The sequence below is a fragment of the Leptonychotes weddellii genome, chromosome 12 (assembly GCF_054177405.1).
Source record: "Leptonychotes weddellii isolate Sample4059 chromosome 12, ASM5417740v2, whole genome shotgun sequence".
Classification (NCBI taxonomy): Eukaryota; Metazoa; Chordata; class Mammalia; order Carnivora; family Phocidae; genus Leptonychotes; species Leptonychotes weddellii.
The window spans coordinates 15,580,255-15,595,325 of record NC_138380.1 but is presented as its reverse complement, the minus strand read 5'-3'; the positions used below and the strand labels follow the sequence as shown (position 1 = coordinate 15,595,325).

The 15,071-nt window shown below is 41.4% G+C and overlaps 2 protein-coding genes across 4 annotated transcripts in view; both read left to right on the top strand.

Moving 5' to 3' along the window:
* Nucleotides 1–4,002, top strand: part of NUP205 (nucleoporin 205) — a 47,335-nt gene extending 43,333 nt beyond the window's left edge. For 2 of the 3 annotated variants that reach the window (XM_081800038.1, XM_081800039.1), the window contains one exon: nt 1,340–4,002. In XM_081800038.1, the coding sequence (XP_081656164.1) occupies nt 1,340–1,492 (153 nt within the window). In that variant the 3' untranslated portion in view covers nt 1,493–4,002. Of the gene's footprint in view, nt 1–1,033; nt 1,257–1,339 lie in introns of all 3 variants that reach the window. The other variant, XR_014139113.1, reaches the window with a different exon arrangement.
* Nucleotides 4,003–7,687: 3,685 nt separating this feature from the next.
* Nucleotides 7,688–15,071, top strand: part of STMP1 (short transmembrane mitochondrial protein 1) — a 12,213-nt gene continuing 4,829 nt past the window's right edge. Inside the window, exon 1 of the mRNA XM_081800037.1 lies at nt 7,688–7,805. Within this exon, the coding sequence (XP_081656163.1) occupies nt 7,791–7,805 (15 nt within the window). The 5' untranslated portion in view covers nt 7,688–7,790. The remainder of the gene's footprint in view (nt 7,806–15,071) is intronic.

Below are 15,071 nucleotides of genomic sequence, written 5' to 3'. Positions count from 1 at the left end.
GGGCAGTAGTGCCTGGAAGGGACATAGTGAGAGTTCAGTCATCAGTAGGCATCGTGATCCGGAAACTCCCAATTTCTTTAGATTAACTTTGTGGACTTCTTAGGCACAAAGTGTCACTTAGCACTTAATTTTTTAGAAAATAATTTAATGGAGAGATTGTGAGCAGCCATTAAAAATTCCATTGTAGGAGACTATGATATGATACAGTATTATGTATTAAGAACCTCTTGACCAATAATATTGGAATGGAAGAAGAGCATTCCAAAAACAACTAACGTAAAAACCTCACATGAACCTAATAGGAGTCTTGGGAACAAAGCAGTTAGCAGGGTACGTGATGTTAGATAAATGGAATTACAACTAGATCTGCTGCTAGGCATCTGAGTGTCCCTAGCCCTGGTTTGATAAAGCCTCTGCTCTTCCCTAATCCCTCTTGGTCACTGCCTTTCTTGATGGTGAAGGTTGGGCTTTATCCAGGAAAGAGCATCCTCCAGACCATACTTAACCAGACGTCATACATAGCGTGCTCTCATCCTAGCCCTGACTACATCTGCCCTTTAAGTGACTTCATAATAGTAATTCATGTTTTGGCTAGGCTTGTTTAGGGAAGCCAGTATTTAGTGAGGCCATGGGCAGAATTAGCCAAAGAATAGTTCTTCCAGAAGATGTTTGATAAATATGTGTTGAATTAATGACTATTTCTGTTTCATTAGATTACTCTGTTATAGTTAGAAGAAATGCAGGATTAATAAATAATCTTCTCACTCTGTGCTTTGATTTTATTGCAAAACTGAAGGCAGGTAGAGTCATCTAATTTTACACTTAATTTTAGTGTTTCAGTATAATACCAATAGAATCCATCCAAAACTACATATGAATTCTAAATTACATGAATTCTAAAATGTGTACCAGGTTCCTTTCCTCTGCTTATATATTTTGAAAATAAATGCATGCAAATATTTTTTTTTTTAATTGAAAAATCAAATAAAAGTAAAAGCTTCTTTCCAACTTACCCTTTGTTTCTTTTCCCCAGTGGCACCCACTCCTAACAGCTTCTTGTATTGCCCTTCGGAAATGTTTTTGTGTATATGCCCATATATCAACAGCAGCATCGTAGTTGTTGCTATTTAAGATTTTACACTTTTATACGGACCGGAAAGGGAAAAACAATTCTGTACCGATAAATTCTAGCATGGAAATGTGAATGTTTAGTTACTTTGCTACATGAGAAAGGACCACATTACAAAAATTCAAAGGTATTTTAAATTGGAAGACATAGAATAAAAAAATATTTGAGACTGTAATTTTAATAATGACATGTCATCTGTGTTTCCTCTAGCTTCAGGCTGACGCCATCAGCGCTTTTGGAGAATCACTACAGAAGAAACTTCTGGACATTGAAGGATTATACTCAAAAGTTCGATCTCGCTATAGTTTCATACAAGCTCTTGTCAGACGTATCCGAGGACTGCTGAGAATATCCAGGAACTGAGAGCCTGTGCTTACGCTCTTCTAGGGAAGAGATGAATTGGGGAGAACTGTCCCCTTTTTATAGATCAGTTTGTTTCTAAATTATGACCAAAAAATATTTTGCTATTTCTTTCTTTATATATGGACATCTTTTCTGTAAATTTCTTTGCCTGGTTCCAACCTCACTAGTAAAAAAAAATAAATACTTTTTAAAAAAAGAAACAAAACAAACGTATGGTTAGTCTTTTGAAATTTTACCTAGAAAATGATCAACATTAATGGGAATCCAACAAATAAAATTCCCACAGTGGTGGTTTTCCCCTAGGGATATAATTCTGAATGTTACATTAAAGGCATAGTCTGAAAATTCTAATGTTTTATCCCTTTGTCGTCTACATTACACTTCTGTGATATTCAGGGTTACTCCATGGGGTAGAACAGACAACAAACTATAGCTATGCTCTTTAACAGAATAGTGTGCTCAGTACTGTGAATGTATTACAGAAAAGTCCCAAGAAATGAAGCCATCTCTTCCCTAAAATTGTTTTTTTCTTTTCTGCATATAAATGATAGTATAATAATTTGCATTTGTTCCTTAGAAATGATTGTGAAATTTCCCAAACTAATCACCTGTAATTAATATGATGGCTATGATTAGGGCAAAAGAACGTATACAGTCACCACTCTACTTCTTGCCCAGTTGTACTTACGTTCAAGTGACTACATCATCTCAAAGTCCATTTTTCCCTTTCCAGCCACCAATTATTTCAGCCTAATATATAGGAGAGACTGCAGAAAGAGTCTTGACTCATGCAGTAGCAGAAAAGTTATACTTAGTTATACAGTGTTGCTCTTTAAAAAATTTTTATATCATTTGCATGGCTTTTTAGCATCTTTTTTAAAAGTGCTTTGTCATTGTTATATTTTGAAGTTAATTTACTGCCCACCACTTAGAAACATTAGTCTTTAGCTGAAAAGCATCCTGCTAATAAATAGAAGTCTCAGGGGAGTGTGAATGTGTGAATAAGTGGGTACACCATGGAGTAGCAACTGCAGCTCTCCCCCACCCCCACTCACTACAGTCAGGCCTCTGGTGACATCAGAACACAGGCAGGAGCCCAGGAAGAATCAGAAAGGAGCCTGGGGCACAGAATCAAAGCATTTTGTAGACCTTGGGAGTGTGAAGCTAAATTGAAAATGAAGATTTTTAGATTTACTAAACTTTGTTTTCCTGTTTTCCCATCATTTCTTCCAAAACTCCAGCAGACTGGATCGGAAGTTGGACACTGGAGAACGTGTGGGGAGGGAAGGCAGGAAGGATTGCAGCTGCAGGTGTGCTGCTTAGAAGGCTGACCAGGAATGCGATTTGTATAATAAAGTCGGAGGGAGAAGCTAACAGTCTTGGGGGCTGCAGAGGACGCACTGCCTGACTCAGCATGGTTACCTGGGGTGTGGAGAGGGGCTGTTGTGCTCTGCAGCAAAGCAAAGGGGATCAAACACTGTAGAACTTTCATTTTAAAAAGGTTTAGCGTTTAAAGGGAAGGTTCGTCTAGTCCTAAAAACTGCTAAATAAGCGTAGGATCTTAAAGCATTGTTTTTACTGAGTTAATCTGGTGGGATTAGAAAAAAAGAGGTGAGTACCTTCTTTATTACTGTAGTCTTCATAAAGTAGTGTTGCATGAGTATATAAGTCTGAACTTTATCTGAGCTATAAAAGCTGTTCATACACAATTGAATCTTTTCTAAATATTTGTCTGTTTTCCCAAGTTAATTTGAAAAATGTTAACTCTTCACAAGAGTTGAAAGTACAGTGAACCTATATTTAACCTAGCTTCACCAACTGTTAACATTTTGCACATTTGCTTCATCTTTTTTTCCCTTAACTGTCTGAAAGTAGGTTGTAGACATCGTGACACTTTATCCATATATTTCAGCAAGTATTTCCCTCCAAATCATAATACCATTATTGCACTTAAGACATTTGCTAATAAAATGCAATAAAGAATTTTCTAATATTCAGTCTGTATTCAAATTTCAATTGCCCCCCAAAATGTACTTCTAGAACTTTTATGTTTTTACCCAGAATTAAACCAAGAATCCACATTACATTTAGTTCTGTCATGTTCCCTTCATTCAGAAGCGGTTCCCCTCCCTTTTCAGGGGAGGTGTTTAACCTGACACTTTTAAGCTATTTTGTAAAAGGTCCCACAGTTTTTGTTTTTTAATTCAGGTTAAACATTTTTGGCAAGAATACTACAATTCTATGGGTGATATGCCTTCAGCATATCGTATCAGGAGGTACATATCAGTTTGTGCCATTATTTTAAGCTTGCTCAATTGAGGTAGTGCTTGACACACCTCTCCATTGCAATGAATAATCTATAGGTTGATATGTCAAGACTGTGAATTTATGTTTCCAAAAACCTTTTCAGCCATTGCTTTTTATCATGTGTTCAAATTTGACAATTTGTGTATGGCTTCAATCATACAAATAATATAATCAATATAATAAATGTGCAGATACCCACTCTATCCTCATGTCATATACTTAATTTGATCAAATCTTTAAATTAACCATCTTTGCTCCAGAATTATTTTTTTAAGGAAATCTATGGTACATACATTTGGGGCTCCTGTGAACTCCCTGATCCCATTCCCCTACTTCCCTCCCAGATACAAGCTTTGTCAAGAATTCATTGTTGAATTTGCCATTCATGTTTTGTGCTTCCACTACATATGTGTGTGTACATAAGCATTAAAAAGGATTGTTTTACAGGGGTTTTTTTTTGTTTTTTTTTTTAAGTTTTTAATTCCAGTTAACAGAGCATGTTACATAGTTTCAGGGATATAGTATAGTGATTCAGCACTTCCATACATCACTTGGTGCTCATCACAAGTGCACTCCTTAATCCCCATCACCCATTTAACCTATCCCTAGTTTTACAGGTTGTTAGTCTTTATATGTGTGTTGTCATACTATGGAACAATTTGCAGTTTGCTTTTTTTTGGTTCAACATTGTGTTTTTAATAATTCCTCATACTCATTTATTATAAATATTGAATGGTAGTTACTGCATTTTACAAATACCCTAATTTATGCATTCTATTGTTGGTGGACCGGCATACATTTAAATTCCCAGTATTTTACTATTACAAACAGTGCTGCAATGATTATCACACGTGTCTCGTTGGATAAGACATAGGACGTGTAAGAAGGCCTCTCTGGATTACATAACTAGAAGTGGAAATCCTGAGATGGAGATTAAGAATTTTAAATTTCACTAGACATTGCAGTATTTTTCTCAGTGGTTCCTCCAATTTACTCCCACCCATGGGGTGAGAGTTCCTGTTTGTTCATACCATTAGTAACAGTTCCAATTGTCATACTTTTTTCCCCAATGACTTAATTTTTTTAGAGCAGTTCTAAGTTTACAGCAAAATTGAGAGGAAGATTCAGAGATTTCCCATATACCTGCTGCTCCCACACATGCATAGTCTCCCCTCCCCCATTATCAATACCACTCACCAGAATGGTATGTTTTTACCAGAGATGATCCTACATTAACACATCATAATCGCCCAAAGCCCTAGGGTTCACTCTTGGTGTGTATTCTTTGGGTTTGGACAAATGTATGACATATATCCATCCCTATAATATACAGAGTATTTTCACTGCCCTAAAAACCTTCTGCACTCTGCCTGTTCATTTCTCCATTCCTGCTTACCCCCCACCCTCGTAACCAATTATCTTTTTATTGTCTCCATAGGTTTGCCTTTTCCAGAATGTCATGGACTTGGAATCATACAGTACGTAGGCTTTTCAGATTAGCTTCTTTCACTTAGTAATATGCATTTAAGCTTCCTCCAGTTCTTTTCATGGCTTGATAACTTTTTTTTTTTAAAGCACTGATTTCTAGTCCATTGTCTGGATGTACCACAGTTTTTTAATCCACTTACCTACTGAAGGGCATCTTGGTTGTTTCCATAGATTGAAGTTCAGATTTCTTGAGGTTTAGACCAGCTAGAAAGGGAGTGAAGCCAGAGGGGAGCTCACAGCTTGTAAGAATATGGAACAGCTGAGACTGGAGATCTGGCTAAGATCGAAGAATTGGTAAAATAGGAAATAAGATTTGTGACTATAATAATTCAAAGGTGGAGCAGGTCCAGTAGATAATAAAGTAGGGGTTATGAACATGGCGGTAGATTGCTGAAGTGGTGTGAGGATGAAGGTCACTGGAGGTAAGGAGTCTGGAAAATACAAGTATATGTGGCCTTGGAAATCACCCATGATCATGATAGCTTGGCAAGGCTGAAAGGAAGGCTGTTAGATGCTAAAGCCTTTGGTGAATGAGGGGACCACCTGGGAAGTCAATAGATGAAGGGATCATGAAGGGATAAGGGGAAGGCATGAATCTTGAAGTGTTTTCATCAGAGGACATTTAAGTAATAATCTCAAAGTAGCAAAAAGAATTCTGCCCTTTTCCCCCTCTCCTTGTGGTTATTTGGGGGTATAAGAGAAAGAACCTTTGAAAAGACCTTAGAGGAAAAGGCTTCCTTTCAGGATTTATCTGTGAGAAGGGGATGAGGTTTTATGCAAGGATCTTCAATAAATCCTGTGTTCAGAGCCTGTGCCAAGCACTTGATGGGCACTGAGGCTGGAGTCATGAACGGAATGAAATCCTCATCTTCGTGGAGCTCACAGTATGGTGTCTTGCAGCTCAAAATGTTTCAGAGGCCACTGGTAGCAGCATCACTTGGGAGCTAGGTAGAAATGCATGTCTGGCCCAACTCAGATGTACTGAATCAGAATCTGCAGTTTAACAAGATTTCCAGGTGATTTGAATGCACATTAGAATTTAAGGAGCACTGGTCAAGATTTGCCTGAGTCTTGTTTTAATCTAGATATGTTGGAAATTGAAGTGTGTTATAGCCATCTACCAGCATCTCTCTCTTGGCAGTCACTTTAGTTCAAAGAGATCCCACTCCTCTGGTTATAATTGATGAGAGAGCACCCAACACTAACTTGACCAACAGCATTCCTTTCCCAGGTATTTGAAAATGGTAGGGAAAGAGTGATCCAGTTTTTCTATTGTTGGATCATTTAATGAGTAAACTCCAGTAACAATGGTCATATTCTGGAAGGCAGAAAAAAACAAAAGTCAAAATGAGAGGACAATGAAGCAGATGTATGGAGAAAAGCAGAAATGGAGAGAAAATGCTTAATTCTGGACACCTTTCCCATTCCCCATCGTTGTCCACCTTATCTCCATAACACACTCCCATATGGTTTAAGCTATTATGATTTGGTTTTTATGGTTTGGAACTAGAGTTCTACTTAATATAACAGATAATGGGTGAATTCAGAAGGCAGAGAGCAAAGTGGTCTTGCTTTGGAAGCATGTGTTAATGGAGGTTGTTCAAGGTTTTGAAGACCAGGAGCAGGAGGTGGCCCATAGTATGATTGGGTAGCTCTGTGTGGAGACAGGATGAGAAGAGGTCTTCTAGAGCTCACTGTCCACCCCAGACACATGACAAGCATTTATTGATCCCTCACGTTGTCTCATTTGATTCACATAACAGTTCAACGGGGAGCTGGAATTAGCCCCATTTACAGAGAAGGAAAGCGAACTTGAGAGAGGTTAAGTAGCCAGGAAGTGAAGGCAGTCATGAATTGGACGCGGCTGTGCCAGACTCCAAAGGCCTCTAGCTTAACCACTTAAGTACCTAGCCTCTATCAAAAGTGCTCATTGCAGGTTACATAGCACACCTGTGGCACTTTTGAAACGTACAGCTCTCCTCACCTCCCACAGATTCTGCGTGGGATCTGGGTAGATTATGTTGCAAAAGCGCCACGGATGATTCTGCTTTGCACCTAGGTACGGGATCCGCTGCCTCCTGCAGACCTTCTAGGTGAGGGAGTCCTAAGTCTGGCTCTGCATCAGAATCGCTGGGGCGCTGGTAGTAATCTAGATCCCCGGCCCGACCCAGGTTTACAGAAGCGGGATTTGGAGACTGGCGTCCTGGATTCTGAATGATCAAATCCGTCCAGCCAGACCTGCCTGGGACTTGAGGCTGCCCTGGGCGCGGGCCTTCTCCCCAGTCCAGGCGGTAATTCCGGGGCGCTCCGCCAGTGGGCGGCGGAGCGCCGCGAGCGGCTCGGGGCGAGGCGAGGCGAGGCGCGGAGGGAGGCGCGGGCGGGGCCGGGCGTGACCCGGAAGCCCACGGAGGGTTCCGCCCCTCGCTCGGGGAGAGGCAGGCTCGGACCTGCCCACCGAGCTGCCGCCGCCCTTCGCGCCCTCCTCGCCCTCCTCGCCGACGCCATGCTCCAGTTCCTGGTGAGGGGAGCTGCCCAGGAGGGGCCAGGGGTGGGTCCGAGGCCTGTCCAGCCGGCCTAGGGCCGGGTTTCGGGGGGTCTGGGCGTGTGTGCGGATCCCCGCGGCGCCCGCTCGTCGCCTGTCGGGGTGGGCTGCGGGGTTTGGTGTCTGCCGGGCCCAAGCCCCGTGGCCATTACTGGTGCAGTCGCCCGAGTCCCTCAGACCTGGAGGTGTCAGCGGGCATTTTCACAGCCACTTCTGTGCCGTCCTGGCGGGCACTGGGTGATCCTCGTGTTAAGGCTGTTGGGGCCCCTAATGGCTTGTAGGCTCCGCTCTTCTGCCCCCACACCCCACCCGGCCCTGCTGGTAGGTTTTCTGGGAACGTGGCAGGGCCGGGAGGGCCGGCAGCGAACTCTTAAGTTAGTGAGCCACCTCGCGAGGCGCGGACGCACAAGGGCAGAGTTGGAGGCTTCGCGGAGCCCTCGTCAGGCCTTTTATAGCTTCCAGACTTTGAGGATGGCTGGTTGCTGGCATGAGTCAGACCCCGGTGTGCACGGAACTCCTCCAGAGGGCTCATTCTGGGGGGAAATGAGTGTTACTGTGAGTAAATAAATTCTATGCCATGGCTCTTTATTTCGGTTAAAAACTGGCTTTCTGGCACAGCCGAGTGTATTTCAAAGGTTGCCTGGTGAAGGTTCCCGGAGGCCTCGCCAGACATTTCCAAGTCCGAGTCTTTCTTTCTTCCAAGTGTTTGTGCCTTCTGAACTTCATTCTGATTAAGAGGCAGGTGACCGTTCCAGTTATCTTCCAGGTGGCCAAATGGAGTGCTCTGGGGAGGAGATGCCCTCCGGAATGTTACCTACTTTATCAAAGAGAATTTTTTAAAGTGCCCCCTTTGTCTTTTTTGAGGTGGTAATTGATTTTTTAAATCCTTAGGAGGAAAGAGGTATCCTTGACATAAATTGCCCAACAAAGACAGGGCTGTTCCTTTGCCTCTGGAAGTTTTCTCCAGTGTCCTACCTAGGAGTCAATAGAAATAATTACTGCCTTTTAGTTGTAGGAAACACTCAGGTTAAAAACAGTATCAGCCTGGGGGCGCCTGGCTGGCTCAGTCGTTAAGCGCCTGCCTTAGGCTCAGGTCATGATCCCAGGGTCCTGGGATCAAGCCCCACATCGGGCTCCCTGCGCGGTGGGAAGCCTGCTTCTCCCCTCTCCCACTCCCCCTGCTTGTGTTCCCTCTCTCGCTGTGTCAAATAAATAAATAAATAAAACAAAAACAAAAAAACATCAGCCCCAAAGTGTAAGATGATAGCACTGAGCCTAATACAGCTGTAGCTCATGGACAGACTGAGAGGACGTTGATTAATTTTTTCTTTTTTTAAGATCTAAGGTTGCTTTTTTTTTTTTTTTTTTTAAGATTTAAGGTTACTTATCTATTGCTTTCATTGTTCATATCTCTGTGGATTAAAATATTTGCCCATCATCCCGGTCTCAGAAACTTGTTCCTGTGGTCCTGCTGCCCTTTGCTTTTACTGCAGAGGCTTCCTTAAGGTTTCGCTACAGTTGTTTTAAGGAAACTTTGGAAGCTTTTGAGGCGAAGCCTGACAGGATGGGAGCTCTGTGCACACGGCCTGTCAGACCGTTACTGGCACCAGCTATTGCTCTTGGTACCCTTAAGCACAACCTCCTTAATCCCTCCTCCCTTGGCTTTTGGATCGTTTGTGTCTGTATTTTCTGACATTCTTTAACATAACACACATGGATTTATCTTTACAGAAGAACCTGTGAAGGTGACTGGCTCGGGTGCTGGCCCCTCCAAGGGCTGAGGGGATCAGTATCTTGGTGCGGCAGCTGGGAAGGGGCCCTATCTAATCGCGCCTGTTAGTGCTGGCTGCTTTTCCCTTCTTTTGGTTACTAGGTTTTTCTCAGGGCATAGTCCTTGACACTCAGCTCTTTTCTTCAAACCCACCCTCAGGGACTGTGTTCCTTGCCATGCTGTCACCTTTCTCCTCTGCTGCTGCTTCCAAGACTACCTTGCGTCCCTTTTTCTGAGTTCCAGTTGGCTGTCCTCTCTTGTCCACTGAACATCTCTCGTCATCCCCTCTATCTCAGATCCAACACGTCTGGACCCATTACCTCTTCTGTTCCCCACCCTGCAACGCACGCCTCACACCTAACTTCTTTCTCTGTTCTCCAGTCCTGGCTGTCTCAAATTTGAAATACTGACATAATCCTTGATTTATTTCTCTCCTTCATTCTCCATATCATTTAGCTGCTATGCCTAGCACATATATTTCCCTGCGTGCTCTTGGGCAAGTTACTTATCTGCTCTGTGCCTCAGTTTCCCCAACATAAACTGGGCAATAATAGTACCTGCTTAAAAGGCTGCTTATAAGGCTTTGAAATTAATTCATGAAAAAGAGAACGCTATCTTGCACACAGCACTCTGAATGTTAGCTCTTGTGTTAAGCCATGGGGTCTTCATTACTCAACTTATGAAAGTTCCATCTTTATGTTCCTACTGCCAGGTTTGTAGAGTAGGGGTCTTTTACTCCACCGTTGCACTAGCTACACCAGCTTAGCTGGTATAGGAATGTGGGTTTTGAATTGGAAGAGTTGTTTTAGGTTCTGGAGTTCAGCTAACATGCTGACACGTCAGTTTCCACTACTAAGGGGGTCTCCGGCTTATGTTTCATCACCTCCCATTAAAATAGGCTCTCTACTTTCTCAGATGATCTATATCATTTTTGGTCAGTGTCTCCCTAACTAGTTCTTGGTGTTAAAGAGCAGTGTTTTTTTTTTGTTTTTTTTTTTAAGATTTTATTTATTTATTTGACAGAGAGACACACAGTGAGAGAGGGAACACAAGTAGGAGGAGTGGGAGAGGGAGAAGCAGGCTTCCCGCTGAGCAGGGAGCCCAATGCGGGGGCTCGATCCCAGGACCCTGGGATCATGACCTGAGCCAAAGACATGCTTAACAACTGAGCCACCCAGGCCACCCCTAAAGAGCAGTTCTAATCCATGTGACAATCCTTTACATATTTGAAGAGCATTATCTTGGTACCTCTCTCTATCTCCCTGACCCCGTCTAGTCTTTTCTTTAGACGAAACATCTCTGATTCTTCCGTCCATTCCGTCCATTCTTTATGGTTTCAGGTTCATGCTGGTTAGCCTATTCCCTGAATATTCTAGTTTTTCAGTCTTTCTTTTTTTTTGAAACATGGCACTCCTGCTCCAGTCTGATCAGCCATAAAAAAGTAAGGCTGTCTTCTCTAGTTCTAGGTTTCCCTTGACGCCCTTGGTGTTCTGTCCACTCTTGCAGCTGCCAGAGTAACCATCCAGTATTAATTGTCTTATTCACATAATCAGAAACTGTCAATGGTCTTTATGTCCCTGCACATCAGATAGTAACCACTTGCACATCAGATTTTCAAGATTTGCTCATCTGACTCCATTTTCCCTTACTACTGCCTTTCAACATACCTCCTCTGTTTTAGATTGACTAGGCTATCCTACCGATCTGGACCACCTATGGACCTGGACCACCTATGGACCTTCCTGCCTTCAGACCTTCCCATCTAGTTTTCCCTTTGTCCTCTTTTTTTTTTTTTGCCTCCCCAACTATTCTCAACTCCCATCTTTTTCCATAAACTTTTCTTTTCATAAAGAAAGCTCATGGATCACTGTTATCTTTCTCCCTGTTAATTTACATCTTAAATGTCTTTCATCAATGTTTTATTATCTTCTCAGTAATAGTCTTTCACTTCGTTTTTTATATTTATATTTCCAGGTGCTTTTTAGTTGTTGTGAGTGGCATCCTTTTTAAAAATTACATTTTCAGATTCATTGCTGACGTATAGAAATGCTAAGTTTGGTGTATTGATTTTTGTATCTAGCAGTCTTAGCTATCTTTTAGCTCCCATAATTTGCAGATTCTCTTGGAAGTGAATCACTGACAGGGTGCCTGGCTGGCTCAGTGGGTAGAACATGTGACTCTTGATCTCTGGGTTGTGAGTTTGAGCCCCACATTGGGTATAGAGTTTACTTAAAAAAAATTTTTTTTAATTAAAAAAAAAAATTGGGGCACCTGGCTGGCTCAGTCAGAGGAGTGTGTGGCTCTTGATCTTGGGGTCATGAGTTTGAGTTCCACATGGGGTATAGAGATTAAATAAATAAACTTTAAAAAAAATTTTAAAAAGGAAGTAAATCAATGAATGCAATACTGTGAAGGCAGTCATATCTCCAGTGAAGGCAAAAATGACAGTTTCGTGCTCTTTTCCAATTTTTGTCTCTGTCTTGTCTCGAGTTAGGACTTCCAATGGCAGAGCAGATATCCTAGTTTTTTCTTCTGCTTTTAGTGGAAATGCTTCTCAGGTTTTAATACGATTGTTTGTGTTTCTGATATTTCCTAACATTAAGGAAATTCTATTTCTAGTTTAAGAGTTTTTGTTGTGATTGACTGTTGAATTTTATCATGCTGTTTCCCCATCTGATGATCAAGTGATTTTTCTCCTGTAATATGTTTATAGAGATTACGTTAGATTTCTAACATGACGCCCTTGAACTATGTGGCCCATTCAGACCATCATTTGGTGATGCATTGTTCACTGCACCTTCACTTATTTTAGTCTTGTCTTTCTAGAATAGATCATAAATCCCAGGGGAAGAAGCAACATAGCTTATGCTTAGATTTCCTAAGCACATGGCACTTAGTCAATACTATGTGATTTATTTATTTAATTAGATATTCCTCCTTTGCCTGATTACTACTCTCATATTCATAAGATACTTGAATATTTGAATCAGCTCCTTTGAGAACAGGCAGACCGGTTCTACCTGATGGACCTCTTTCCAAAGTGTTACAGCTATCTTTTTCATGAATGTCCCTATTTAATTTACTGGCTCAACTGAAGAATTAACAGCCCCCCCCTTCATTATCTAAGGAAAATTACTGCATATAAAACCTAGCTTACATTTTTAAAATGCACATCTCTGTGGTGGTAGTAGAAGAGATATAGGTTATATCCTCAGCAGATTTTTGGTTTAATGTATAGAATATGAGTTTTATTATTACTTGAAGCAGATGCTAAACACAGTTGATAATTTCTCCACAACAAGTCTTAAATGTTTAAAGACTAAAGGTGAATTTTTTTCTTGCCTCCTTGGGATGAGCAGTCTTGAGAGAGCTTCTGTAGGTCTCTAGACTTATGTGGAGAAATAAAATTATCAATTTGTCTTTTTATTAATGTTAGATAATATATACTTCTGGTTTTCTTGTCATTGTGTAGCTTTTCTCACCTGAGACCATAAAACATTTTTAGGTATCCTTTTGAATGCTAGCTGTAGCTATATTTGCTAAATAAAATGAGATTATTATTTATTTTTAGTGAGATTATTTTTAGATTTCTTAAGCCCTTGTCAGTAAATAGGAGGTGGTTCAGATTCTGTGTCATAACTTGGGTTTGGTTGTGTACTCTTTGAAAATGTAATTTGATGAGTCCTATTTCAGAATTGTTAGGTATTCAGTTGGGGTTATTGCCAGGAGCCATCCCCGGGTAAAAATTGTAGCTTTATTTGCTAATTGACAGATGTAACTTTTTGATTGGGGAAGAGGTTGAGCAGCAAATGATAAGAGATTGCTATGGAGTTGGCTTTCTTATTTTTAAGACTTAGTGGTTGTGATTAAACAGCTCGTGTGTCCTTACATAAAAAAGAGTTGATTTTTCTGTGGTGTTCATACACAGAGCCAACGGTTTATCGCCGTGGTCCTCATTTTTTTTCACTCTAACATTTCCATTCTTTTCAAATATTTGTCCAATCTAGAAACCTTGAAGTTGTCTTTGATTTCCAGTTTTATCACATATAGCTGATATTTTACCAAATCTTAATGATATTTAAAAATGATTTTATTTATTTATTCATGAGAGAGAGACAGAGAGGCAGAGGCAGAGGGAGAAGCAGGCTCCCTGAGGAGCAGGGAGCCGGATGCGGGACTCGATTCCAGGACTCTGGAATCACGACCCGAGCCGAAGGCAGACGCTTAACTGACTGAGCCACCCAGGCGCCCTAAAATATTTTTAAGATATAATTTGCATCCTACAACTCATCCATTTACAGTGTAGGATTCTGTGGTTTTTTATATATGTTCACAGAGTTGGGCAACCATTACCACTATAATTTTATATCCAATATTTCATTGTCCCCAAAAGACACCCCATATCCATTAGCATTCATTTCTCATTCCCCTCTTCCCCAGACCTGGACAACCACTAATTTTGTGTCTTTATCATTTACCTATGCTGGACATTTCCTTTAAGTGGAGTCGTATAATACGTTGTCTCTTCCGACTGCTTTTCACTCAGAACGGTGTTATCAAGGTTCATCCATGTTATAGCATGAATTAGTACTTTTATGGCTGAATAACATTACATTGTATGGATATACTACATTTTGTTAATCCATTCACCAGTTTATAGGCATTTGGATTGTTTGCACCTTTTGGCTATTATGGATAATCTTGCTGTGAACATTTGTGTACAAGTTTTTGTGTGGATGTATGTTTCAGTTTGCTTGAGTATATACCCTAAAGTAAAATTGCTGCATCATATGGTAACTCTGCACTCAATTTTGAGGAATAGCCAGACCATTTTCCAGAGTGGCTGTACGATTTTACATTCCCGTCAGAAATGGATGAAGGTTCCACTTTCTCCACTTCCTTTTCAACACTTGTTTATCTTTTTGATTAAAGTCATCCCAAGTGGGTGTGATGTGGCACCTCATTCTGGTTTTGATTTGCATTTCCTTAATGATTAGTGATATTGAGCATCTTTTCATGTGCTATGGGCCATGTATATCTTATTTGGAGAAATGTCTATCAGATCCTTTGCTCAGGAGCACCTGGGTGGCTCAGTGGGTTGAGTGTCTGCCTTTGGCTTGGGTCATGATCTCAGGGTCCTGGGATCGAGCCCCGCATCGGGCTCTCTGCTCAGTGGCGAGTCTGCTTCTCCCTCTCCCTCTCCCTCCCCCTCTCTGATCTCTCTGGCTCTCTCTCTCTCTCTCTCTTAAATAAAGAAATAAAATCTTGGGGCACCTGGGTGGCTCAGTCGGTTAAGCATCTGCTTTTGGCTCAGGTCATGATCCCAGGGTCCTGGGATCGAGCCCCGCAAGGGGCTCCCTGCTCGGCAGGGAGTCTGCTTCTCCTTCTCCCTCTGCCTGCTGCTCCCCCTGCTTGTGCTCTCTCTCTCTCTGTCAAATAAATAAAATCTTAAAAAAAAAAAAAATCTTTTT